Source organism: Solanum lycopersicum, chromosome 2, assembly GCF_036512215.1.
Source record: "Solanum lycopersicum chromosome 2, SLM_r2.1".
Classification (NCBI taxonomy): domain Eukaryota; kingdom Viridiplantae; phylum Streptophyta; class Magnoliopsida; order Solanales; family Solanaceae; genus Solanum; species Solanum lycopersicum.
This window is the reverse complement of record NC_090801.1, coordinates 67,080,326-67,106,687: the sequence shown is the minus strand read 5'-3', so window position 1 is coordinate 67,106,687 and position 26,362 is coordinate 67,080,326. Positions and strand designations below refer to the sequence as shown.

The window sequence follows — 26,362 nt, the reverse complement described above, 5'->3', positions numbered from 1 at the left end:
TTATATGCCATCTAACAAAATATTATTAACAGGACCTGAGGTGGTGGAAGGTTGGATTGGGGCGTCGATTGTATAAGGGAGAAGACATGAAACTCGAATTGTTAATTAAGTAATTTGTTTTTTCTCATTTTTTTTAGTGAAAATATATTTGATAATCAATCAATCGATCAAATATTAATTTTTTTAAAAGCATAAAACAGTTTTATTTATATATTAAAAATATCTAATATTTTAATCTAGAATTGATAAAATAAAAAGGAAAGGAATTATGTATGTGTATTAAGTGCGTGTGTGTCAGTAAACAGAAATTAAACGGAGCACAAGCAAATGACGAACGCGTCTATATCATTAACTCATGCAATAGTTGCTCTACTAATTTCTCTCTCCTATTTATTGGAGGCTCAGCGGCCATTAACATAACACTCCCGCCCTTGATGACCTATATCATCACCTCATTGCTATTCACACACAAATAGCAAATTTCTTTATTTCTTTCAGTTTCTCAACAACAATAATATGGCCAAACGAAGATTAGCTTTGCTTTTGATTTTAGCAACAATTGTATGTGTGAGTGCTGCAAAGTTAAACAAATATCAGGATGAAGAAGACGCTGATAGAATAATATCGCTGCCTGGACAACCCAAAGTTTCGTTCCATCAGTACTCAGGGTATGTCACTGTCAATCAGTTTGCTGGAAGAGCTCTATTTTACTGGCTTACTGAAGCTATTGATGAACCACTTACTAAGCCTTTGGTTATTTGGCTTAATGGAGGTCAGATCTCTCTTAAATTTCTACGTGAAAAGTTCCTTTCTATTTTTTTCTATGTTTGATTTTACTTGTTATATTTCATTTTTAGTGTATGATCGATCGTTAATTTTGATGAAAAAGTAAAAATGGAGGAGATAATAACTATTTTTGGCGCATACGCCCCGTATCCTCAAGGTCTAATGTCTGACACATACATAACTTCTTCGGGAAATGGAACACTAATTATGATTACGTGAACTTCTGGTTACTGTTCTATTCATCCTTCCTTTTCTTCTTTTTCCTGTGACTAAAAAGGACTTAAAAGAAAAGGTTTCTATTTCTTTTAACTATATGTTTCTGTTTAAAACAGCGATTATTCAATTTAGTTGGATTTTAATATGAAACTGAGATCGAGAGAAAAGTCTCACTCGTTATTGATTATGTGTTTTGACTCATACATACATTATGTGTTGTGCATTTAAAAGTCATTTTGTCGGTTAATTATTGAGGGTTTTTAGCTTAGGTATTTGATAGTTGAGTACTGGGAAAGGGGGGGCCGTTTAGTTTAGTCATGACTAAACTGTCGACTGATATGGTTCATTATCCATGAACAGATAAGACATTATCTTTGCCAGTTGCTATTTCTCTCTCTCTCTCTCTTCACATTAATATTTGCACGCAGTGAAAATCAATGCTGTTACAACCAACTCCTCATTTAATTTTTCAACTTCATTTCGTGCCCAGACTGGTCTAACATAGATGCCCACACCAATTACGCTTCCGCAACCACCTTCCCCATGTCAGCTACCTAACAGCCTCCTTAAAAACATATTCGAATTTTAAATTTCATAAGTTCAATCATTACCTCTCAAAACTATTGAATTCAGTTGAACTGTGTGATGCATTGGTTATGGGCATGATGCTCTTCGCACAGGACATAGGTTGGATCTTAATGACGAAGCCAATGATTTAAATAAGGGGATTGGATTCACAGAGTAATATAATTTTTATCTTTTTAAGTGTAAAATTATAGGTATTGAGCCTCACGCCCCCGAAATTTAGCCTGAAGGGAGAAGGATTACCAAGTTTTAAATGAGGTCATCCATGTGAGCCTTTTTAATTCGTTAACATATATTTCACGCCTAATGCTGGGCATCTGGTACAAAATTCGAGGCCCAACATCGAGTAAAATAAGTCATACTCTCTGCTACTTATAAAATTATGTATAGTACGTATTCATATTCCAAAAAAAGATTATACTAGCCTTATAAAGAGGTCCCATCTCATGTATAACTTTTTCATTCTTTTAAGGCAAGGATACTTTAACTAATGGATTTGAACAATTTTAATACATGCAAATAGATAATAGTAATATTTTATACCCTTATTTTCATCACTATTATAGTAATATTTCAACAAAGGAGTTCCGTTGCATCCCTGCCCCTGACCTCAGAAATAAGGTGTCTTCAAATGAGAATAGGAAAGATTCTTTACCGTGAATTATGTTGATAACATTAAATTGTAGCCAACTAAACTTAGTACTGTTTGGGATCTGTCGTCATTTTCTTATAAATGAGGTTTTAATTTCTTGACCATATTGTTCATTATTAGATACATGTGCTCATCTCAACTGTATGTGATAAAGGAGCTAGACACACTCTTCTGCGGGGACCCCTTATATTTTTTTAGTCCTAGTAATTTCTGCTACTACTTCAGATTTCTGGACTGACACTCTGATAAAAATTTTAACCATAGGTGAATTCAAGATGTACATGTGACGTCTTTAAACTTTAAAGTTTTCAATATTTAATTCATTCTACATTTGAAATTCTTCTAATGTAGCTAACCAACTGAGTTACTAAAAAATCATTACTTTAGAGCACCAAAAGCTTGGAATGACGAGAAACTTGAACTCATAAGTTTTAAATTTTAGTTCCGTCTCTGCTTTGTAATAAGCATGATCTACTGAAAAAACTGGATGATATAAATTGTTATAGATAATATTGTGCGGATTGTGTAAAAAACTGAGTAATTTATATTGGGAAAAACAGGTCCAGGATGCTCTTCAGTGGCCTATGGTGCATCTGAAGAAATAGGGCCATTCAGGATAAACAAGACGGCTTCGGGACTGTATTTGAATAAGTTTTCATGGAACAAATTGGCAAATTTACTATTCCTTGAAACTCCAGCAGGGGTTGGATTTTCCTACAGCAATAGGTCCTCTGATCTCCTTGACACCGGGGATATTCGCACTGGTACGAACATATTGTTGACTTTGATTAAGCCCTCTCTTTTATCTTGTTGCTAATTAAATTATTTTTTTTCTTAGCTTAGAAATGTCTCAAATCTGAAGACTGATTGACCATGGATTTGTAGTCATATTTGGGGTGCTTATTCTAACTCCTAATGTAGTAAACATGAAAGTGATGGATGCATACCTGCCCCTGAGTAAACGTGACAAATGAACAAGGTTTTTGGATTTAAATGGGTTAATTAATATATCATAACGCAATTCGCTCAATGTGTGACCCGACCTTCTCTCTTTTTCCCTGTTTGGATGGACTTATTTTAAGTGATTTTATGTTTAAATAGCGTTTAACCATTTTTTGTACAGTTTGTGAAAATTCAGGAAAGTATTCTTAAGCTGAATAATTACAAGTTAGTATTTTTAACTTATGACTTATATGCAATAGCCGTTTTTTGCTTATAAGTCATAAGCTATAAGTCTATCCAACCAGTTACATTAATCAAGTCAACGATTACGACTGGATCATAATGCAATCCATTTAAACTTGAACGGATGGAACATGTTAGTAAAACAAATTAATCATATTTGCTTGCTTATTCTCTAATAACTACTAATCTAGTATAAAACTGAAGTGATGGTGGCATGCTTGCTCATGACTTTTCCTCTGTGTAATCAATTGTGTCAAAAGTGCCCATTTTAGGAGCACATGAGAAAGTGCATTTTAGCACTCAATTGCAATGTGGCCTACTTTATGATTTTTGGAGTCAATGCTGCAAGTGTTAGCTACCTTACATGTTGCTATCTGGAGTCAATTTTACTATCACCACTATAGTACTATTCAATCAATCAAACAGCTAAATATTCGCCACTGAAACGAAAATCTTCTCCAAGTAATTGATTTGACTTAATCGTTGAAATATATTATGCGACTTGAGTGCTTGATCATATTAGTACTCTGTTCTGTCTTGTCCTATCGATTTGGAAAAACCTTATCCGCACCTGTTTTTTGCACTAACTTTGTTAATTTATTGTAGTTAAGTGATTAATTCATATGGGTATATACATGATTAATTTGAATGAGATGCTGACTCTTTTGTGTATTTTTATCAGCTAAGGACTCACTTCAGTTCCTTATCCACTGGATGAATCGGTTCCCACGCTACAGAAATCGTGAAGTCTACATCACAGGGGAGAGCTATGCTGGTCATTATGTCCCTCAGCTAGCCAGAGAAATAGTTCATTACAATGCCAACTCTAAGAACCCAATCAACCTCAAAGGATTCATGGTAATCTCTCAATGTCTACACATTGGAGTATTAATTAATTGAAATAACATCTCGAAACTCGTTTGAGATAAATTTTCCATGTTTATCAAAATGCAGGTGGGAAATGCTGTGACAGATAATTACTATGACAACTTAGGAACTGTGACATATTGGTGGAGCCATGCTATGATCTCTGATAAGACATACAATCAATTGGTCAACACTTGTGATTTCAAACGCCATAAAGAATCAAACGAGTGTGAGTCATTGTACTACTATGCGATGGATCAAGAATTTGGGAACATCGATCAGTACAATATTTATGCTCCTCCTTGTAACAATTCTGATGGTAGCACTTCAACTAGACAGACCATGAATTTACCCCACCGACCTTACAAGGTACATATGTGTAACACAACATGAAAAATGCAACATTTTGTAATGTATACTAAAGAGATTTTTTGGATTTCCATCAATTAGATGTTTAAGCAGCTATCAGGTTATGATCCTTGCACGGAGAAGTATGCAGAAATTTACTACAACAGGCCTGATGTGCAGAAAGCTATGCACGCGAATACAACAAGAATTCCTTATAAATGGACAGCCTGCAGGTAAATAATTTGTCTTCCAAACTCCCACTATGTTGATTGATCTTACAACTGATTGATATATGTTTACAGTGAGACATTGAATCGAAACTGGAATGATACAGATGACTCGATTCTCCCAATCTACCAGGAACTAATTGCTGCTGGATTGAGAATTTGGGTTTTCAGGTATGTGACATTGAGTTGAAAACATTTTCCCAAAATTCCAGGGCAACTCCATTTGATCATTTTTTTGTTTTGCAGTGGTGATGTAGACTCAGTTGTACCCGTTACCGCGACAAGGTATTCCCTAGCACAGCTCAAGTTATCTACCACAACTCCATGGTATCCTTGGTATGTCAAAAAACAGGTGAGTAATGTAAAAAAAAAACGAATTCTAGTTTTCCATGATCACTTATATTGATTAACAACTTAATTATTATGTTATGGTTATTGTAAGGTTGGGGGCTGGACAGAGGTATACAAAGGTCTAACATTTGCAACAGTGAGAGGGGCAGGTCATGAAGTGCCATTATTCAAGCCAAGGGCAGCTTATCAACTATTTAGATCATTTTTAAAAGGAGAGCCACTTCCAAAGTCATGATTGTTGTGACATTATAAATTATACTATTATTAGTATTATGTATGCTTCAAAAATGTCAATTGTTTCTACTCTTAGGCTAAGAATTAAAGAGTTGCCAAGTTGAAAGAAAAGAATTGTTTCAACTTTTAAAAGAGAATTGATGGAAAAAGGGAGATTACAATAGGACTTTGGGTTGGGGAAAAAAAAAGGTATCAATTTGTTGTAACAATATTAGGTAGGTGTGGTTTGAAGTCTACCTCACGTGTTTTAGGAAAATGAATTTTCTTTATATTTCGTATTTCAATAAAAAGGGATTAGAATTCTTATTAGTAGTATAATCTCTTCCATCCATCTTTATTTGTTTATATTCTATTTTATTTAATAAATATAATTTTACATTTATTCATTATAAATTATTTAAATAATATAATAATCTCTTAATAATTCAAATTCAAACTATAAAGAGAATATTGAATTTGGGTCTTCATCACAATGTGGACCCATTATAAATTAGAATAATTACACAAATGGTCCTTTTTTTAGGCCACTAACATAAATTCTATCTCCGATTCTCCACTAAATAATGAGATGGATATTTGGATAATATAAATTTTTTTTTTTATGTTCTCTCCATTTTAATTCATATAACGTCTTTTATATTTTAAGAATCAAACGATTTAAATTTGATTAGAAATTTACACATAAAGTCTTTAATTTTTTTAAATGAAATTTATATATTTGTAAACTACGTAAAAAGTACTATGAGTCACAATAATTGATAATTCAAAATATTTATAAGATCGATGAAAAATTTACTGTCAAAACTTGACTCTTGAAATTAAAAAAATGACATAGAAAATGAGATGGAGGTAATGCAATATTGACACAAATTATGAGATCCAAACAATGTATACTATTAAAATCTTCATTTTTTCATACAATATTGACACCAAGAATTCTTTTATTTTTTGAATTTTAAATATCGAATTAATTTAGGTTGAAATTTAAACAGCCAAACAAATAATTTGTATGAACAAGGCGCAAAAATTGTGGTAAGGAATTATTATTAAAACAAAATTGTTTATGTTGGGTCTTCAAATTAGGAATTTGAATTTGAAAAGTCAAAGCACATGACTATTTCAGTGCCTACTTTTGTGCTAATGGAACTTCTACCAAAATTCTATGTTCCTTGTTGACTTTCCTTTAAACCCCAAATTTAATCTCTACTTTACCACAATTAATTTATTCTTTTTTTGTTTTAATACTTTTATGCTAGTAATTCATCATTACTATTATTGTGATTATCAAAGAGGTACTTCGAAAATTTCTGAATCAAACTATAGTATAAAAAAAAAAGATTGTAAAATATATGCAATCCATGAGAAGAAAATTAAAAAAAAAATGAAGAAGAATTTAGTGTTTAATTGGTCGAATTGGATCGTGGAAACGTGGAGATCTTTATTGTATTTTTTTTTAATTAAACGAAAGAGACATTCTAACTAATTAGGGAAGAGGACAGAATTGATCAACATTTATGTCGTCCTTCGTCTAATCTTTTTTTGGACCAACAACGTGGGGGTTATTATTATCATAATAATTATTTGTACTACACTTTATATCAAAATAATTAGTTAAACGAATGTCTTTCAATAAATAATTATTAATTTTAACAATATTCGTGGCTGCTGAGTAATACTACAATTTTATAACTTTTCTTTATTATTTAAAAAACATGATTATCTTAGCACTTTTCTTCGGAAAATAAAACTGTTATGAAGCTGCCAAGAACGTTCACAATATGTTGGCTACATAGTGACTCACCCTCACAAGTCACATTCATTTATGTATATTAAAAAAACATATGTTATGATTTATTTTCACATATATATTTTGATTAGATATGTAAAAAAGAAATTAATAATATTTTCATAGAAAAAAATAAAATTTTTTTTTACTATTTAAGTTAGAGATTATTTTTTGTTATGCATTTTTTTCAATAACAGATTCGATGGAAAATGAATAAAAAAATAATCTATTTTATGGGATAAAATGATTGAATCTCGATAAAAAAAAAATTGACACATTAAATGCTTAATAAATTTTTTAAACCGACCAATTTGATTTCTTATAACTATTTTAAAAATTTTACCATCCATTTGATCTATTTAAAACATTAAACACCTTCCTTGATATATGCCATAACATAAATTTCAGTTACTTTTTTCCACACCAATAGATAGTTAATTTATCTTGTTATATTGAAATAATACCAAAATTATTGGAATTTAACATATTAAGTGGATAATATTGGCAAAACCCTTATAATTTTAATTCTATATATATATATAAAAAAAATAATACATAACATGAGTCTTGCATATAATAAAAGTTAAACACTTCCTTTGGCAAAAAATTATTAAAGTACAAAGTTCCAAGTTAGTTAAATATCCGAGATTGTAACCAAATTGACAAACTTTACATGATCTAAAGTTTTTGACTTGTAAGATGAAAGAAAATTAATTTATTTTTACAAATTATGAAAAATCTCAATTATTTTAGAATAAATAAGTTGGGTAACAATTCAGTATTGGAAAATTGGTCTTGAGACTTTTCTTCCTTTTTATGCTTTGTCAACAATGTAAGTTGTGATTTTCAAATTGATCACCTTATTTTCCATCTGTCCATTTTTCAACATTAAAAGCCAAAAAGTTACTCCATTTTAATTTGTTTAGCATTTATCCAAGATTCATCATGAATTTAAGTTATCAACCTTGATTTAAAAAAAAATTAAAAATAAGTTTATTGATTGTTGAAGCTTATTTTTAAACTTCATTATTCTGTTGCTTTGTAGTTCTTGACACATGTTGTTTATTGTGTTTTAAGTGTTATACTATATTGTTATTATTATTGTTTCGAGTAGACTTTATATTGTTTTTCTTATTAACTGTTAGGTTTTTACCTTCTTTTATTTAAGTTGGATGCACTTGAGTTGTGAAACTTTTGAAATCAATCTCTCTATCCCATAACGTAGTGATAGGATCTGCATATAATCTACCTTCTTCGGGTCACACTTAGTAAGATTTCACTAAAAATATTATTATTATATATATTAATATTATCACAATCAAATAATTTTGTAAAAAAAGAGATGTTTTATCGTAATGGAGAAAATGACATTTTTAGATGATTTATGTGTAAAAATAAAAATCTTGCACATAGAAAAAGGCATATTTTTTCTAAAAAAAAATATCATAAAATGCAACAAAATTATTTGTGCCATTTTATTTGAATAACACACCATATTCAAGATCGCAATATTTTAATATATTGTATGTACTTAAGTTGTAACTAACTAAAAAAACATTTTTTTTATTTTTCAACTCGATGACCATTATTATCTCCTACAACGTGAGCGGTGGCGTATTAAATTTTTACAGGTAATTGAGTAAATTTTTGTAAATAAAAAGTTTTACACGCAAGGGTCAGATAAATTTCTTTGATTATCCATGTAATTAATATATTTTTAAATATTTATATTTATCTCTAAATTTTTCAAAAAATATTTGATGAATAAATTAATTAATTTTTATCAATATTTGGACAAATTCTAGAAATATAGACATTTTGTTTCACTTATTTCTATTATTCCCTATTTACTTTTGAAAATCTCTAAATTTTTTTATTTCTTTAATATATCGAGCAACATATTAATGTATTTGACTCATTATTTAATGTATTCGAGCTAATTTTTACTGTATTCGAGCTATATTTTAATGTAATCAATCAGTATTTAATATATCTAAGCTAGTCTTTAGTATATTCGAGCTACGTATTAATTCGAAACAATATTTAATGTATTTAAGCTTCAATTATTGTATTCAATTTTTTTAATTTTAAAAAAATTAATATAATTAGAAACTTATTAAGAATTTATATTTTCATAATATTATTCTCTCTCCGTTTAAAAAGAATGACCTCATTTTCATTCTAGTCTGTTTCGAAAAGAATGATTCCTTTCTTTTTTTGACAAATTTTTAATTTTAACTTTACACGTGACATTTCCATTTTTGTCTGTTTCAAAAAGAATGCTTCCTTTTTTTTTTGATAAATTTTTAACTTTAACTTTTCATGTGCCATGTTTAAGGCCACAAAATTAAAAAATATTTTGATACAAGTTTAATTTACAATCATAAAATTAAAAAATATTCTTTTTTAAAAAAATTTATTTTAAATAAAATTAAATAATTAATTATTTTTTTTAAACGGAGAAAGTAATAAAAAGAAAGTAATAAACCAACATGCAACTTTAACGATAGGTAAAAGTTGCCAAGATATTTCTTGAAAGACTGAAGGTCAAACTAGCACTGCCCATTCTCGAAGGCCAAAGTTATTCAATTCATTACCCAAAAAAAAAAAAAGGAAAGCCGCTTACTCCAATAAGAAGCAGCAACTCACATATACTTTTGGATGGTCGGTTTTCTGCACTAATTTTGAGCTTCATTTCTCCAAGAAAACACCTTTTTCTTTTTCATTCTTTGTCTGATCATTGCCACTGTTAAAAAAAGAGTCAGTTCCTCTCTGCTTCATATATGGATCTTGTTTGCTGATTTGTTCTCTTTCTGCATATTCAAGATTTGAGCTTTGAGGTTTGTGCATTTTCACTTTCCTCTGTTTCTTGCTTCTACTTCTGACCAGTGTTTTCTTCATCCTCAAATCTCCCACTTTAGTTAACCTAAAGTTTGCTGCTTTTGTCTTCTTATCTTATACCCAGCCGCCTCTTTTTTTTTTTTAGATTGCCCTCGAAAGGGGTTTGGGTTAACTCTTACAGTAGTTGATCTTTGCAGGTGACAGATAATATTTCTTGGTGAAGTTCTTTCTTGATTGTAATTTCTTGGGTATTTCGTAGAAGTTAAAAAGTTGCAGTCTTTACCTGTTTAGGATTAAGCTTGAGCTAGTTTCTTGGTTTTTGAATTTATATGGGAGACTGTGAATCTTCAGTCCCCTTAATGGAAGAAGAAGAAGAAAACCTAATAGCTGCTGCACAGAAAATTGTGAAAGCGTTGGGGTCAAATAGGACTTTAACGGATGATGCTAGGAAAATTTTAGCTGATCTAGGTTCCCAATTGTCTTCTATAACTAGAGTGAGTGAACCCGAAGATGAGGGAGCTGGTGAAACTGAGGAGCAGCTTATTGAGCTGGAGGAGGAGCTGAATTTAGTGCAGAGTAAGGTCATGAACTGGGAGGTGGGTAAGTCAATGATATGGGATTGTGGCCAGGAAGAAGCTTATGAGTATTTGAGGTATGTGGATCAAGGTCGAAAATTGATTGAGAGATTGGAGAGTTTGAACTTGGTTAAAGGTAGTAAAGAAGATGAGCTTCTGCGTAGGGCTACTGATCTTCTGCAAACAGCAATGAATCGTCTTGAGGAGGAGTTTACGCATTTGCTTGTTCACAACAGGCAGCCTTTTGAGCCGGAGCATATGTCTTTTCGCTCCAGTGAAGATGATACGTTGGATGATGGCTCGATTGTGTCGTTTGGGGATGACTCGATTGAGGATGTGGTTCAAAGAGATAGCATGAGTAGGAGTTCAGGGGAGTACATCATTGAACTGGTGCATCCAGATGTTATTCCTGACCTAAGATGCATTGCCAATTTGATGTTTGATTCAAATTATGGCCGGGAATGTTCTCAAGCATTTATCAATGTCAGAAAAGATGGCTTGGATGATTGCCTCTTCATTCTTGAAGTAGAGAAGTTGAGCATCGAGGATGTATTGAAGATGGAATGGAACTCGTTGAACTCCAAAATCAGGAGGTGGATACGGGCTATGAAGATCTTTGTGCGCATTTATCTTGCCAGTGAAAAATGGCTAAGTGATCAGATTTTTAGTGAGCTGGAAGCAGTTGGTTCAGTTTGCTTTGCTGAGGCCTCGAAAGCTTCAATCTTGCAGCTTCTGAACTTTGGTGAAGCCATAGCTATTGGCCCTCATCAACCGGAGAAATTGATTCGGATTCTTGACATGTATGAGGTGCTTGCGGATCTTATCCCAGATATTGATGCTATGTACTCTGATGAGGCGGGGTTATGCGTTAGAAGAGAGTGCCAAGACATTCTTAGAAGCTTGGGTGATTGTGCAAAGGCAACCTTTCTGGAATTTGAAAATGCTGTTGCTTCCAGCATATCAGCCAACCCTTTTCCTGGTGGCGGAATACACCATCTCACGAGGTATGTCATGAACTACATGAAAACTCTTATTGATTATAGCAAGACACTTGATGAGCTTCTGAAGGGCCATGAGAAGGAAGAATCAGTGCCCATTTTACCAGACATGACACCTGATAGAGAAGAAGAAAACACAGACAGACGCAGTCACATTTCTCCGCTGGCTCAACATTTTCGATCCTTCACTTCAATCTTGGAGTGCAACCTTGAGGATAAGGCCAGGTTATACAAGGATGAGTCACTAGGTCACCTTTTCTTAATGAATAATATTCATTACATGGCTGAGAAGGTGAAGAATTCCAATCTAAGAACACTACTAGGTGATGGTTGGATCCGAAAACATAATTGGAAATTCCAACATCATGCAATGAGCTATGAGAGAGCTACTTGGAGCTCTATCCTCTCTTTCCTCAGAGATGAAGGGCTATATAATCCAGGCTCGAATTCTATCTCGAGAACTCTTCTCAAGGATAGACTAAACAACTTTTATCTCTCATTTGAGGATGTCTACAAGAGCCAGACAGGATGGTCTATCCCAGATAGTCAACTTCGTGAAGATCTTCGAATCTCAACATCACTCAAGGTTATCCAGGGATACAGGACATTTGTTGGAAGACACACCAACCATATAAGCGACAAGCACATAAAGTATACTGCGGACGATTTGGAGAACTTCCTTTTGGATCTGTTTGAGGGATCTCCAAGATCTTTACATGGTTCCCACAGGAAGTGAGCTAATCAGGGATTTCTTCCACACAGGCTTAATCCTCAATCATCATACTAGTTTACATTTAGATATATCTATTTTTGTAATCTAAATGAATTCATAACTTGTTGAATGTAGAAATTTGGTGTTATGTGCAAAAAGGTCAAATGCCATGTACTTATTATTTGCTAGCTGGTTGTTAATTTTCCTGCTAACTTCATTGTCATGGTCAAAACCAGGAAAATGTTAGTAGCTCTAGGCCTAGTTGGGTCCTGGAAAAAGCTACTTGTGCATGGAGATTTCATATCTTGAATCTTGATTGACATGCCACAACATTCTTTTTTAACAAATGGAATCATCTTGTTCACAGATATTATTATGTTTGATATAGACAATCATCCTTAAATCAGAGTGCATGTGTAAAAATAATAATGATTTACTTTTGTATATAAATAATAATTATGGTTTTCAACCACCACATTTGCTTAAAAGATACAAATACAACATTGCTTAACAAGGTTTAAATTATCTAAACTGTACCATAATCTAATGTTTAAGATCCCTTTTTAATAATTAAATATCAAGAAATGATTGTAAACTTGAACTTCATATTACCGTTAAAATAAGATTAATAATAAATAAATTGTGAAAAGATAATTTAAATGATATTTACATATATAAATGAATATTAAAGGACAAAAAAAGTAAATGAAAAAAAATCAAAAACGAGAAGGTTGTGTTGACGACCGCCTCATATTGATCCAACGGCCAAGAATGATCGAGTTGTAATCGCAAGGCCGACATTTATTTTGAGATATTAATGGACTTGTAAAACCCTTCTAGGGTATAACGAGACAACAAGTGTTCTTCTTCATTGCAATCATTCCACCAAAGGTAAGTTTCTTCAGGTGGTTCAGATTTTTTTATTTGAGTATTTGTAGCATTTTTTTCTTAAGCTTTTTCAAGATCAGGGTTTTACCATTTTCGATATTTGTTGCATGATCTCAATTGCATTAATGGTTTTTGGGTAAAGGAGTCAGATTGATGGTTGACATACCAACTCTTTGATGAATCTATTGATTATTCATACTACATATACCAACTAGTTTCAAATCCGTTCATTTATGCCCTGTTGTTGATGACTTCCTTCAAAAATATTTGTTTATTTTTACATTGAATGTGTGATACTGAATCTTTACTGTCCTGGTTTACTAGGTTGGATTAAAGATGGCTTTTGTCAATAAAATTGGGAATATTCTTAGACATGGTGTAGGCAAAAACGCAAACTTGGAACTCTCTGCCTCAAATGGTTCACTTTTCCAGACTATAAGAAGCATGTCTTCGTCTAAGCTTTTCGTTGGGGGTGAGAAGATGTTTTTTTTGTGTGTAGCTCTTGTTATTTGCTCACTTCTTTTGTTTACTCTAATTGTGTATTGTTTACTGCAGGTCTCTCGTATGGCACTGATGAAAGTTCTCTGAAAGAGACATTCTCTCAATATGGTGAAGTAATCGAAGGTACTTGGGTTACTGTTTATGCATTTCATTTAAAAGGGATGAATCACTGTGTAGATGCAGCATTAGCTAATATCAAGTCTGTGGTGATTACTAATAGAAACAAGTTAGCACTTCCAATCATTATGGCATAGTGAATATGTAGAAGAAACAATTATTATCCATTGTTTTGAATTAGTTATGAAGTTGAAGTCAAATTCATTTCTCCTATTAATGAAACAAGACGTCTTTGGTCTTAACTGGATATGTTTCCTTATCAATTTAGTTCTTGGTGAAAGGTCTCAATTCTAATGATCCATGAGACAGATCTGTGTGCAGTCTCTCTGGAGATTTCTCTGAGGCCAGCTTCTTTTGCTGTGTGTTATTTAACTCAACTTTGGAATAAACTATTTCCTCCCCCTTTGCAGCTAGAGTTATTCTGGATCGTGAAACTGGGAGGTCCAGAGGATTTGGTTTTATTAGTTTTCCATCAAGTGAAGAAGCAACAAGTGCCATGCAGGCCATGGATGGCCAGGTATGATGTTACTTCTAGTTGGAAAGGTATCCTTGTGAACACAAGCTACACAGATTTTTTTAGCAGTATCTGAAAAAGAAGAACTTGAACAGACCAATATGGATTTCATAGGGAAAGGACATCTTTACTTGTAATGCATATAGTTCAGAGGACAATATTTCACCGAAATCACACTTTGTATCTGCATGGAACAGTGACATCTTTTAGTTTGTTTAATAAATTTCATGAAGTAATTATCGTCATCACTTTACAGAGTAAAACTATTTGTAGAGAGTGAGAATCTTCTTGATAATCCTATCGCTTGTAATTCCACTCGCTTAAATATCTGTATAGCTTACCTGTTGCACCTGTCCCACCAAACGTCCTACCAGTTCCATCTTGGGTTGGGCGATCAATGTGATATTTACTAGCAAATTAAGCTCTCACTGGTCAATTTTGGATTTCTTTTAGTAATGGTGCTAAAGTAATTTATACTTTGTAACTTATTCAGGATCTTCATGGAAGACGGATAAAGGTGAATTATGCCACAGAAAAACGTCGTGATGGTTTTGGAGGTGGCTATGGTGGAGAAGGTGGAAACTTTGCAGGTGGTGGAGGTTATGCAGCCAGTAATTATGGAGGTGGAGGTGGTGGATTTTCTGGTGGCTACAATTCTCCTGGAGGAGGTGGCTACAATTCTGCTGGAGGAGGTGGCTACGGTAGCAGTAGTGGCTATAACTATGGCGGGGGGGAAGGCAGAAATTTTGCAGGTTCTGGAGGTTACCAAACCAACAATTACGGTGGTGGATTTTCTAGTGGTCACAGTTCTGCTGGAGGCTACGGTAGCTATGGAGGTGGTAGTAGCAGCTATGGGAACAACAGTTCCCCTGTTGAGGGTGGCAACTACGGAAGCAGCACTCCAAACATCAATTATTCTGGTCAAGGCAGTAGTTTCTCAGGTGGTTATGGTGGTGGCAACAGTGGGAATGACTTTGGTGGAGCTCCTAGTAACAATAATAATAGCTTCGCTAACACGGGATTTGGTGGGAGATCTGAAGCATCATATAATGGAAGCCAAGAACAGGTTAGTGCAGATCAGGGAATTCAATCTGTAAATGAACATCTCGGAGAGGAAACATCAGAAGGGAACTACAGGGATGACGATGACGAACCAAAGGATTACGCCAACACCAGGAGCTGAAGTGATTTTTGGTATCAAGAAAATGTCTAGGACATGTTTGAGTCATGCGTGAATAAGATAAATAATTCTGACTATTGATGTTTCCTTTTCAAGTATCAATAGTACTCAGCTTATTTAATTTGAATTGGTCAATTCGTACTGGCAATATTTGCAACGTGCATTTGTTTTTTCATTTGAGGATGTTAAATTCATTCAAGAATAAAAGATGCATAACTAGCCAGAAAAAAGTAAGTGAAACCTGAGAACGTGTTTAAGTAAATATGAAGTGGTTGAAGTCGAAAGGGTAACTTCTTTAAAAAAAGAAAAAAATGCTTAAAGGGCAACTGTTTTTTTTTTTTAATACCAAAACGGACAACTCGCTGCTGCACAGCCAGATCCTTTTAATTTTAACACCGTGAAATACGATTGCGAAGTCAAAAATTCAATCTTCCACAAGCAGCAATTTCATTTTTATTTTTTAAAAATAATCATTCTTGAATCGCAGTGATTCTTTCAAAAGGAATTTGTATACAATCGTTTTCTTCCCAATTGTAGCACTTAAACATTAAATCTTTTTTCATAAAATTCATTCTCTGCAATTTTGGTAGCTAATTGTTTTATGTTATATTATATTTTATATTTTCAGTAGTAACAATTTTCTATTTTAATAAAAAACAAATCAAATCACGTATGGTGAAAATTAACTGCATATGAAGCAAATTATTATTGAGGAACTTTCACATATAGCCACTTAAGAATAGCCTAATTATTCTCAATAGCTATAATTTGATAATTACAATTCGTAGCTTCATATTATAGGAAGGAGATAGGCGAGTGAAAGGGGAGAGAGGAGAGAGAAACGCGAGAGAGGAGGCAAAAAATGGGAGAGAGGTGAATTGTATATGCATATTGGTTAGATAATTGTATATTATACATATGTATTTGTATATATCGCAAGCGGGATTGAGAGAAAGAGGAGAGAGGCGAGCGAGATTGGGAGAGGGAGGAGAAAGGCGAGCGAGATTGGGAGAGAGGTGAGAGAGAGAGGGCAGAGAGTGGGAGAGAGGTGAATTATATATGTATATTGGTTAGATTATTCTAATGCATTTGTATAAAAAGCAAGCGAGATTGGGAGAGAGATGAGAGAGGCGAGCGAGATTGAGAGAGGAAGGAGAGAGGCGAGCAAGAGAGGTTAGAGAGTGGAAGAGAGGTGAATTTTATATGTATATTGATTAAATAATTGTATATTATACATATGAATTTGTATATTCTTGTGAATTATACATATACAAATGTAGGTAATTATACAAACTCGAAGTCAGCCCACATAATTAATGTATAATGTTAGTCGTGAGTGGTAATTATAGCAAACTATAGTTAAGATGAGTAATTAAATAATATAAATTTGCTTAACCGCGTAATTTTCCAATTATTATTCTTCCAACTAATTAAAATTTTGTGGGATGCCTCCAAGGGCTAGATTTTTATTTATTTCTTTGTGGTTTTTTTTTTTTGCTTTTCTTTATATCAAAACATAAAATATTAATTAATATTTTTGCAGAATATTAAGCATAGTATTTGATCATTCCATCACAAATCATTCACATAAAAGCTTCAGTTATCAATTTTTTACCTTAAAACATTTTTCTTAATTGTAAAATTTAAGAAGATTTATTTTTTACACTTAATTACAGAATTTGAGAAATTTTTTAACATCAACTTTTAAATATTATATAAACACATACAATTAGATTGCTAGAGGCCGGACATGAGATTATTTGTAATAGATGAAGGTCGGACGGATATGATACTGTCAAGATAGCCATGGATTTCTGCACGGTTGATTGAAAAAGATAACTAGATATGAAATTTGGAAACCTGTGAAGCTCTTGTCATTTTTCTACATTTGTTTATTTTTCTTTTAATTTATTGGTGATTGATCTACTGTTGGAATTGATAGTTATACTACTTTTTGATTTGTTGATTAATAAACCCTGATGGGGCATTTATTTATTTTTTAAAAAAAAGAAAGAAAGATATTAAACTTCTCAATCATTATTATAATTTATTATTTTTTATATTTCTTTATTATTACCATAATTTATTTATTATATTAAATAATTTTTTCTACCTTCTATTTTTATAATTTTCTAAATAAATATATTTAACTCTAATCCTTATTATCATAATTTAACATTATACCTTCTATTTCTATTATTGTTTAAAAAAAATTATATATATATATATGTGTGTGTTTGTGTGTGTGTCTCCTTTTTATTACAATAAATATGTTCTACCCATTAATTTTATCTCAATTAACATCATTTAATTTGTTGTAAAATGTTGAAGAAAATTAAAATATTTTATTTTTCATCATTAATAAAACACTATTAGTTAATTTTCCTAAAACTTTTCTTTTCCTTCTCCTAAATTTCTCTCATCTGATAAATCTTTATCACAATCATTTTCAAAATTTTTTATATTTTTGTAATTTGTCATTTTTTTTGTTAGGTTTATATTTATAACTTATCTTTTTAATTGTTAAATTTCATCTTTTTTTTTTAATGGAAAGAGTTTAATTTTTTTTGTGAAAATAAATTTAATATATTATATATATGAACTACAAAAATAAAAGGTAAAAAGAGGAATACAAGGAAGATAAATATTTAAGAAATATATTTTTATGTGTAGGCAAAGCGGTAGCTTTTGAATTTCTTATTTTTGCAAAAGTATAGCTGATTATTAATTAATAATTGATCTTTTCTTTTTTTTCTTCTTTTTTTTGGGGGGTTTTTCTTTACATTTTCATCATTTAAACCTCAATGCTTTAATTCTATTAATTATATTAAATGTTAATAAACTAAAAAGTCATTTCTTTAATATAAGTTTTAATGTTATATATTTTTTCATTATATTAACGACTTTTTATTTTTCTAAACTCTAAAGTAATTAATAATTATAGAAATCATTGCATTAATTTTTTATAGTTATTTTTTTTAGAGATATTGTTAGAATATGTAGAAATCATCACATTGATTTTTTTTTCTGTTGTTATATTTTTTATGTTTATTATGGAGTGAATGTCAGTAAAAACTTCAAAAATTAATTATGCATTGAATTTATATATTATTTTTCGTTTTAAAAAATAATGATCTAACAATTATATTGTAAATATATTTTTATTTATATGATACTTAATAAAATTATTCATAGCTCATTATTTTTTATAATCGCACTTTATGCAAATAAGTTCACTAGTAAATATAAAAAGTTAGAAAAGAAAAAATTGACAAAACATGAGAGGAATAAAGATGGAAATAAAAAAACAACCTATTCATTTTTTGTTTTATTTGGTTTATAAATTAAAAAAGTAATATAGTAAGAGTACTTCATAAGAAATTCTTTATACGTTTTATGAATAAATTAACTTGATTATTCATAACGAACATCTTGAAGGAATTAAGTACATAAGGAGACATATTTTAAGTACTTTTATAAAAAAAAAAGTTGCAAAATACGTACATTAATATGTAACAGAAGAGTATTTGAAATTTAGAGCTTATAAGAAATTATTCTAGTATATAAATAATCTAACATATAAAAATTAATTAAAATATTAATTTATTCTAGATAAGGATTGATTTGGTTGAGTTGAGAAAAAAAATCAATTTGTTGGGTCTACTTTCTCTTTATAAAAATTGATAGAAGGGCAAAGTTCATTATTTACTTTAGTTTTAGAAATGATTCTTGACTATATTTAATATTTTTTTCATGATTTTCCTAAATGTTTTCAATCTAATTTAATCTTATCAATTTGAAGCTCACGATGAGTCTGATTACGATATATTCATAAAAATTGATCCAATTTAGCCTTTTTGAATTTGATAAAAAAGATTATTTGATATTCCAAAATTTTATTATCTTATCCATTAATCTCATCATAGAAAATAAATCGAGACTTTTTGTTACTTATTTTAAAAATCAAACATTATTGACGAGATTTAATATTTTTTCCCATGATTTGTCCTAAATTTGTTTTGATTTATTTTAATCTTATCAATCTGAAGTTCATGAGATGAATTGGATTACGGCCTACCCAATAAATTTGTCCAATTTTACCTTTTTGAATTCATAAAAATTATTTATTTGGTATTTCAAAATTTTACATTAATCTCATCATAACAAAAGAAGTACTTCACAAACAATTACAAAGGCTATTAGTTAAATATGAAAATAAATGTGTGAATGAAATCACTCACCTTGACGAAAATGATAAGATTTTGATGATATTTTACCCATATTAAAAAAGCAGCGCACTTACGATTCAACATAATATAAAAGATTTCGATTTTCATCCAGCAATCGCTTTCAATGATGATTTCACCAAAATTCACTTCTGAAACAAAAATTGAGTTTGAACTGACATTAGAATTATGTATCAAAAAAATGAATGCATACTCATAAAAATCAACTTGAGAAATAAGAAAATAAAAATAAATAGTTATATACAACCCCTTAAAAATAAGTTTTTTAAGTTCTCGAGTTCATCAACAGTTTTGAAACAATAAGAGATTCATTCTTACGAGAACATAAAAATGATAAAATAAAATATAAACTCTACATTGTATTTTCGTTGATAATAATGTTATGTAGAAGTAGTAAGTCTGTATAAGTTGCTCTACTTCCGATGTGGATTTAGGCGGTCAATTACTTAGTAGGCCACACTTTATTTTACTTTAGATTTTAGCGCACAAGTAATTATTGTTGTTGTCCATTTTTTTAATTTTAGAAAAATAACCTATAATGCAATCTGAAATATTCAATGAACTAATAAATAAGTTTTATTACAAAAGTCTTCAATGAAGAATTATATTATTATAATAAATGAACTTACTTGAGAATATTTATATCGTATTACTATCATTTATGTGAGTCAAAACTTAAATAATAACATCTCATGATCAAAAGATTCTAAACTTAAGAAGATCAATACATATACAACATAACACTAGTCTAAAAAACATATAAAATGACTAGTAAACGAGTAACGATGCTCATTATAATCAAAATAATTAAATGAAATTCTAATAAGCGCTAACGCATGCACGCACGCACGCACGCACGTGTATGTCAAATAACTTATGAGTACTCTTTCATCATTAAAATTAACCTATAATAAATATTATAATTTAAACCTGTAGTAAATTGATTATACAAAAGATTATTTATGATAGTATATTGATTAAACAAAAAGGTGGAAATAAGAAAATAACTTATTCATTTCTTATTTTAATTAATTTATAAATACTAAAAGTAGTATAATGAGAGTACTTCATAAGAAATTCTTTATACGTTTAGAATTATGAATAAATTAACTGGTACTATCTTGTGAGTCCAGCGCGTGTTGACATTTTTTTTCAAGCTAGTGCCACGTAGGCCGAAAAGGGATAGAAAATTATTTATAAAATAAGTTCAGGAGGTAATAGGACCTTAATATAGTATAAGTGTTTCTCTCGGATTTCGATCATCGATTGGGGGGGATGGGGGAGGTACTTATGCATTTTCCCATTCTTATCAATCCAAAGTTCATGAGATGAATAGGATTATGGCCTACCCATTAAAATTGGTCCAATTTTACCTTTTTGAATTCGATAAAAATTATTTATTTGGTATTTCAAAATTATACATTAATCGCATCATAGAAAATGAAGACTTCACAAACAAAAACAAAGGTTATTAGTTAAATTTAAATATAAATGTGTGACTGAAATAACTCACTTTGACGAAAATGATAAGATTTTGATGTTATTTTGCCCATATTAAAAAAAACAATGCATTTTACAATTCAACATAATAAAAAAGATTTCAATTTTCATCAAGCAATCGCTACCAATGATGATTTCACCAAAATCCACTTCTCAAACAAATATTGAGTTTAAACTAAAACATTAAAATTATCAAACAAATGATGCATACTCATAGAAATCAACTTGAGAAATAACAAAATAAAAATAAATAGTTATACACACAACCCCTTTAAAATAATTTTTTTTAATTCTCGAGTTCATCAATAGTTTTGAGACCATAAGAGACTCATTCTTATGAGAACATAAAAGTGATAAAATAAAACATAAACTCTTTATTCTATCTTCGTTTATAACAATGTTATGTAGAAGTAGTAAGTCTGTATAAGGTGTTCTACTTTTGATGTGGATTTAGACGGTCAATTACTTAATATGTCACACTTTATTTTATTTTAGATTTTACCGCATAAGTAATTGTTGTGGTTGTCCTTTTTTTATTTTAGAAAAATAACATACAATGCAATATGAAATATTCAATGAACTAATAAATAAATTTAATTATAATAGTCTTCGATTAGAAATATATTATTACAATAAATAAACTTATTTGAGAATACTTATAACGTCTTACTATTATTTATGTGAGTCAAAGCTCGAATAATAACATCTCATGATCAAAAGGTCTAAAACGTATGAGGAGCAATACATATACAACATAATACTTGTGTAAGAAATATAAATGACCAGTAAACAAATAAAAATGCTCATTTTAATCAGAATACTTAAATTAAATTTTAATAAGCACGCACGCACGCATGTATCAAATAACTTATGAGTACTCTTTCATCATTAAAATTAACCTATAATAAATATTATTATATAGACCTATAGTAAATTGATCATAGAAAAGACCATTTACTATAGTAAATTGATTATACAAAAGGTGGAAATAAAAAAACAACTTATTCATTTTTTGGTTTTATTTGATTTATAATACAAAAAGTAATATAATGAGAGTACTTTATAAGAAATTCTTTATACGTTTAAAATTACGAATAAATTAACTTAATTATTCATAATGAACATTTTGAAGGCATTAAGTACATAAGGAGACATTTAAAGTACTTTTTTGAGAATTGTATCAAATACGTACATTTATATGTAATAAAAGAGTATCTAAAATTTAGAGATTATAAGAAATTATTCTAGTGTATAAATTATCTAATATATAAAAAATTAATTTAAATATTTATTAATTCAGGATGAGAATTGATTTGATTGATCTGGAAAAAGAAATCTATATGTTGGTCTACTTTCTCCTTATAAAAATTGATAGAAGCCAGAAGGGCAAAGTTCATTATTTACTTAATTTTAATTATTAAATATTCTTGACGAGATTTAATATTTTTTCATGATTTATCTTAAATTTGCTATAATTTATTTTAATCTTATTAATTTGAGCTTCACAAAATGAGTCGAATTACGATCTATTCATTAAAATTGATCTAATTATAGCATTTTTGAATTTTGATATTCCAAAATCTTACTGTTGCATCCATTAAACTTTTTGTTTACTTAATTTTAAAACTCAAACATTATTGACGAGATTTAATATATTTTTTTCATGATTTATCCTAGATTTGTTTTAATTTATTTTAATCTTATCAATCTGAGTTCATGAGATGAATTGGATTACGGCCTATACATTAAAATTGGTCCAATTTTACCTTTTTAAATTCAATAAAAATTACTTATTTTGCGTTTCAAAATTTTATATTAATCGCATCATAGAAAATGAAGTGAGACTTCACAAACAAAAACAAAGGTTATTAGTTAAATTTAAAAATAAATGTGTGACTGAACTCACTCACCTTGACGAAAATAATAAGATATTGATGGTATTTTGCCCATATTAAAACAACAGCACATTTTACGATTCAACAGAATATAAAAGATTTCGATTTTCATCAAACAATCACTTCCAATGATGATTTCACCAAAATCCACTTTTGAAACAAAATTGAGTTTAAACTGACATTAAAATTAAGTATCATACAAATGAATGCATACTCATAGAAATCAACTTTAGAAATAACAAAATAAAAATAAATAGTTATACACACAACCCCTTTAAAATAATTTTTTTAAATTCTCCAGTTCATCAATAGTTTTGAAATCATAAGAGATTCATTCTTATGAGAACATAAAATTGATAAAATAAAATATAAACTCTTTATTCTATCTTCGTTTATAACAATGTTATGTAGAAGTAGTAAGTCTGTATAAGTTTTCTACTTTCGATGTGAATTTAGACGGTCAATTACTTAATAGACCACAATTTATTTTATTTTAGATTTTAGCGCATAAGTAATTATTGTGGTTGTCCTTTTTTTATTTTAGAAAAATAACCTAAAATGCTATATGAAATATTTAATAAACTAATAAATAACTTTGACTACAATAGTCTTCGATGAGAAGCTATATTATTATAATAAATGAACTTACTTGAGAAAATTTATATTGTCTTACTATCAATTATGTGAGTCAAAACTCGATTAATAACATCTCATAATCAAAAGGTTCAAAACGTATGAAGAGCAACACATATACAACATATAATGCTTGTGTAAGAAACATATAAAATGACCATTTGTCATTTTAATCAGAAGACTTAAATAAAATTCTAATAAGAGCGCACACACGCATGCACGCATGCACATACGCACACATGCGTGTATCAAAATAACTTATGAGTACTCTTCCATCATTAAAATTAATCTATAATAAATATTATCATATAGACCTATACTAAATTGATTATAGAAAAGATCATTTACTATAGTAAATTGATTATACAAAAGGTGGAAATAAAAAAAATAACTTATTCATTTTTTGTTTTGTTTGATTTATAAATACAAAAAGTAATATAATGACAGTACTTTATAAGAAATTCTTTATACATTTAAAATTATGAATGAATTATCTTAATTATTCATAATGAACATTTTGAAGGCATTAAGTACGTAAGGAGATATAATTAAAGTATTTTTTAAAAAATTGTATCAAAATACATATATTTATATGTAATAAAAGAGTATTTAAATTTAGAGCTTATAAGAAATTATTTATATTTAGAACTTATAAGAAATTATTTTAGTGTATAAATCATCTAACATATAAAAAATCAATTTAAATATTAATTCATTCCGGGATGAGGATTGATTTGATTGAGTTGAGAAAATAATCAATTTGTTGGTCTACTTTTTCTTTATAAAAATTGATAGAAGGGCAAAGTTCATTATTTACTTAGTTTTGAAAATTAAATATTTTTGACGAGATTTTATATTTTTTTCATGATTTATGTTAGATTTGCTATAATTTATTTTAATCATTTCAATTTGAGCTTCATGAGATGAGTCGGATTACGATCTATCCATTAAAATTGATCCAATTTAGCCTTTTTGAATTTGATAAAAAAAATTATTTGATATTCCAAAATCTTACTATTGTATCCATTAAACTTTTTGTTTACTAATTTTAAAATAAAACATTATTGACGAGATTTAATATCTTTTTTTCATGATTTATCCTAAATTTGCTTTGATTTGTTTTAAGCTTATCAATCTGAGTTCATGAGATGAATTGGATTACGGCCTATACATTAAAAATGGTCCAATTTTACCTTTTTAAATTCAATAAAATTACTTATTTTGTATTTCAAAATTTTATATTAATCGCATCATAGAAAGTGAAGTGAGACTTCACAAACAAATACAAAAGCTATTAGTTAAATTTAAAAATAAATATGTGATTGAATTCATTCACCTTGACGAAAATGATAAGATTTTGATGGTATTTTGCCTATATTAAAAAAGCAGTACATTTTGCAATTCAACAGAATACAAAAGATTTCGATCTTCATCAAGCAGTCACTTCCAATGACGATTTCACCAAAATCCACTTCTGAAAAAAAAATGAGTTTAAACTACATTTAAATTAAGTATTAAACAAATGAATGCAAAATCATAAAATTCAACTTGAGAAATAAGAAAATAAAAATACATAGTTATACACACAACACCTCAAAAATAATTTTTTGAAGTTCTCAAGTTCATCAACAGTTTTGAAACCATAAGAGATTCATTCTTACGAGAACATAAAAGTGATAAAATAAATTATAAACTCTTTATTTTGTCTTCGTTTATATCAATGTTATGTAGAAGTAGTAAGGCTGCACAAGTTGTTGTACTTTCGATGTGGATTTAGACTGTCAATTACTTAATAGGCCACACTTTATTTATTTTAGATTTTAGCGTATTAGTAATTATTGTGGTTGTCCATTTTTTTTTATTTTAGAAAAATAACCTATAATGCAATATGAAATATTCAATGAACTAATAAATAAGTGTGACTACAATAGACTTCGATGAGAAATTATATTATTATAATAAATTAACTTACTTGAGAATACTTATAATGTCTTACTATCATTTACGTGAGTCAAAACTCGAATAACAACATCTTATGATCAAAAGGTCCAAAACTTATGAAGATCAATTCACATACAACATAATACTAGTGTAAGGAACATATAAAATGACCAGTAATCATATTACTTAAATGAAATTCTAATAAGCGCACATACACATACGTACGCACGCTCGCACGTAAACATGCACGCACGCAGACATGCACGCACGCGTCTGTCAAATAACTTATAAGTACTCTTTCATCATTAAAATTAACCTATAATAAATATTATCATATACACTTATAGTAAATTGATTATACAAAAGATCACTTACTATAGTAAATTGATTATACAAAAAGGTGGAAATAGAAAAACAACTTATTCATTTTTTATTTCATTTTTATAAATACAAAAAGCATAAGAACTTCTTTATATGTTTAAAATTATGAATAAATTAACTTAATTATTCATAATGAATATCTTAAAGGCATTAAGTACATAAGGAGACATATTTAATATACTTTTTTTAAAAAAATTGTATC

General features: G+C 29.5%; 3 protein-coding genes across 4 annotated transcripts; all 3 read left to right on the top strand.

Annotated features, from left to right (window-relative positions):
• Positions 1-310: 310 nt before the first annotated feature.
• LOC101260592 (serine carboxypeptidase-like 25) lies at positions 311-5,763 on the top strand. Its single transcript, XM_004232116.4, has 8 exons — positions 311-772; positions 2,800-3,003; positions 4,107-4,282; positions 4,379-4,660; positions 4,742-4,872; positions 4,942-5,037; positions 5,113-5,218; positions 5,309-5,763. Exons 1-8 carry the CDS (start codon positions 517-519, stop codon positions 5,450-5,452), a joined length of 1,395 nt encoding a protein of 464 aa, XP_004232164.1. The 5' UTR covers positions 311-516; the 3' UTR covers positions 5,453-5,763.
• A 4,094-nt stretch (positions 5,764-9,857) lies between these two features.
• Positions 9,858-15,738, top strand: LOC101261381 (glycine-rich RNA-binding protein 3, mitochondrial). 2 transcript variants are annotated; one of them, XM_069293920.1, is made up of 5 exons: positions 9,858-10,077; positions 13,576-13,723; positions 13,807-13,875; positions 14,280-14,386; positions 14,877-15,738. In XM_069293920.1, the coding sequence occupies exons 2-5, from the start codon at positions 13,588-13,590 to the stop codon at positions 15,564-15,566; spliced, it is 1,002 nt and encodes a 333-aa protein (XP_069150021.1). In that variant the 5' UTR covers positions 9,858-10,077; positions 13,576-13,587; the 3' UTR covers positions 15,567-15,738. The 2 variants fall into 2 exon arrangements, with proteins under 2 accessions (XP_069150021.1, XP_004232167.1); XM_004232119.5 differs by lacking the exon at positions 9,858-10,077 and adding an exon at positions 13,088-13,254.
• LOC101260888 (exocyst complex component EXO70E2) lies at positions 9,938-12,521 on the top strand. The gene is made up of 2 exons (XM_004232117.5): positions 9,938-10,077; positions 10,276-12,521. The coding sequence occupies exon 2, from the start codon at positions 10,408-10,410 to the stop codon at positions 12,385-12,387; it is 1,980 nt and encodes a 659-aa protein (XP_004232165.1). The 5' UTR covers positions 9,938-10,077; positions 10,276-10,407; the 3' UTR covers positions 12,388-12,521.
• Positions 15,739-26,362: the final 10,624 nt, after the last annotated feature.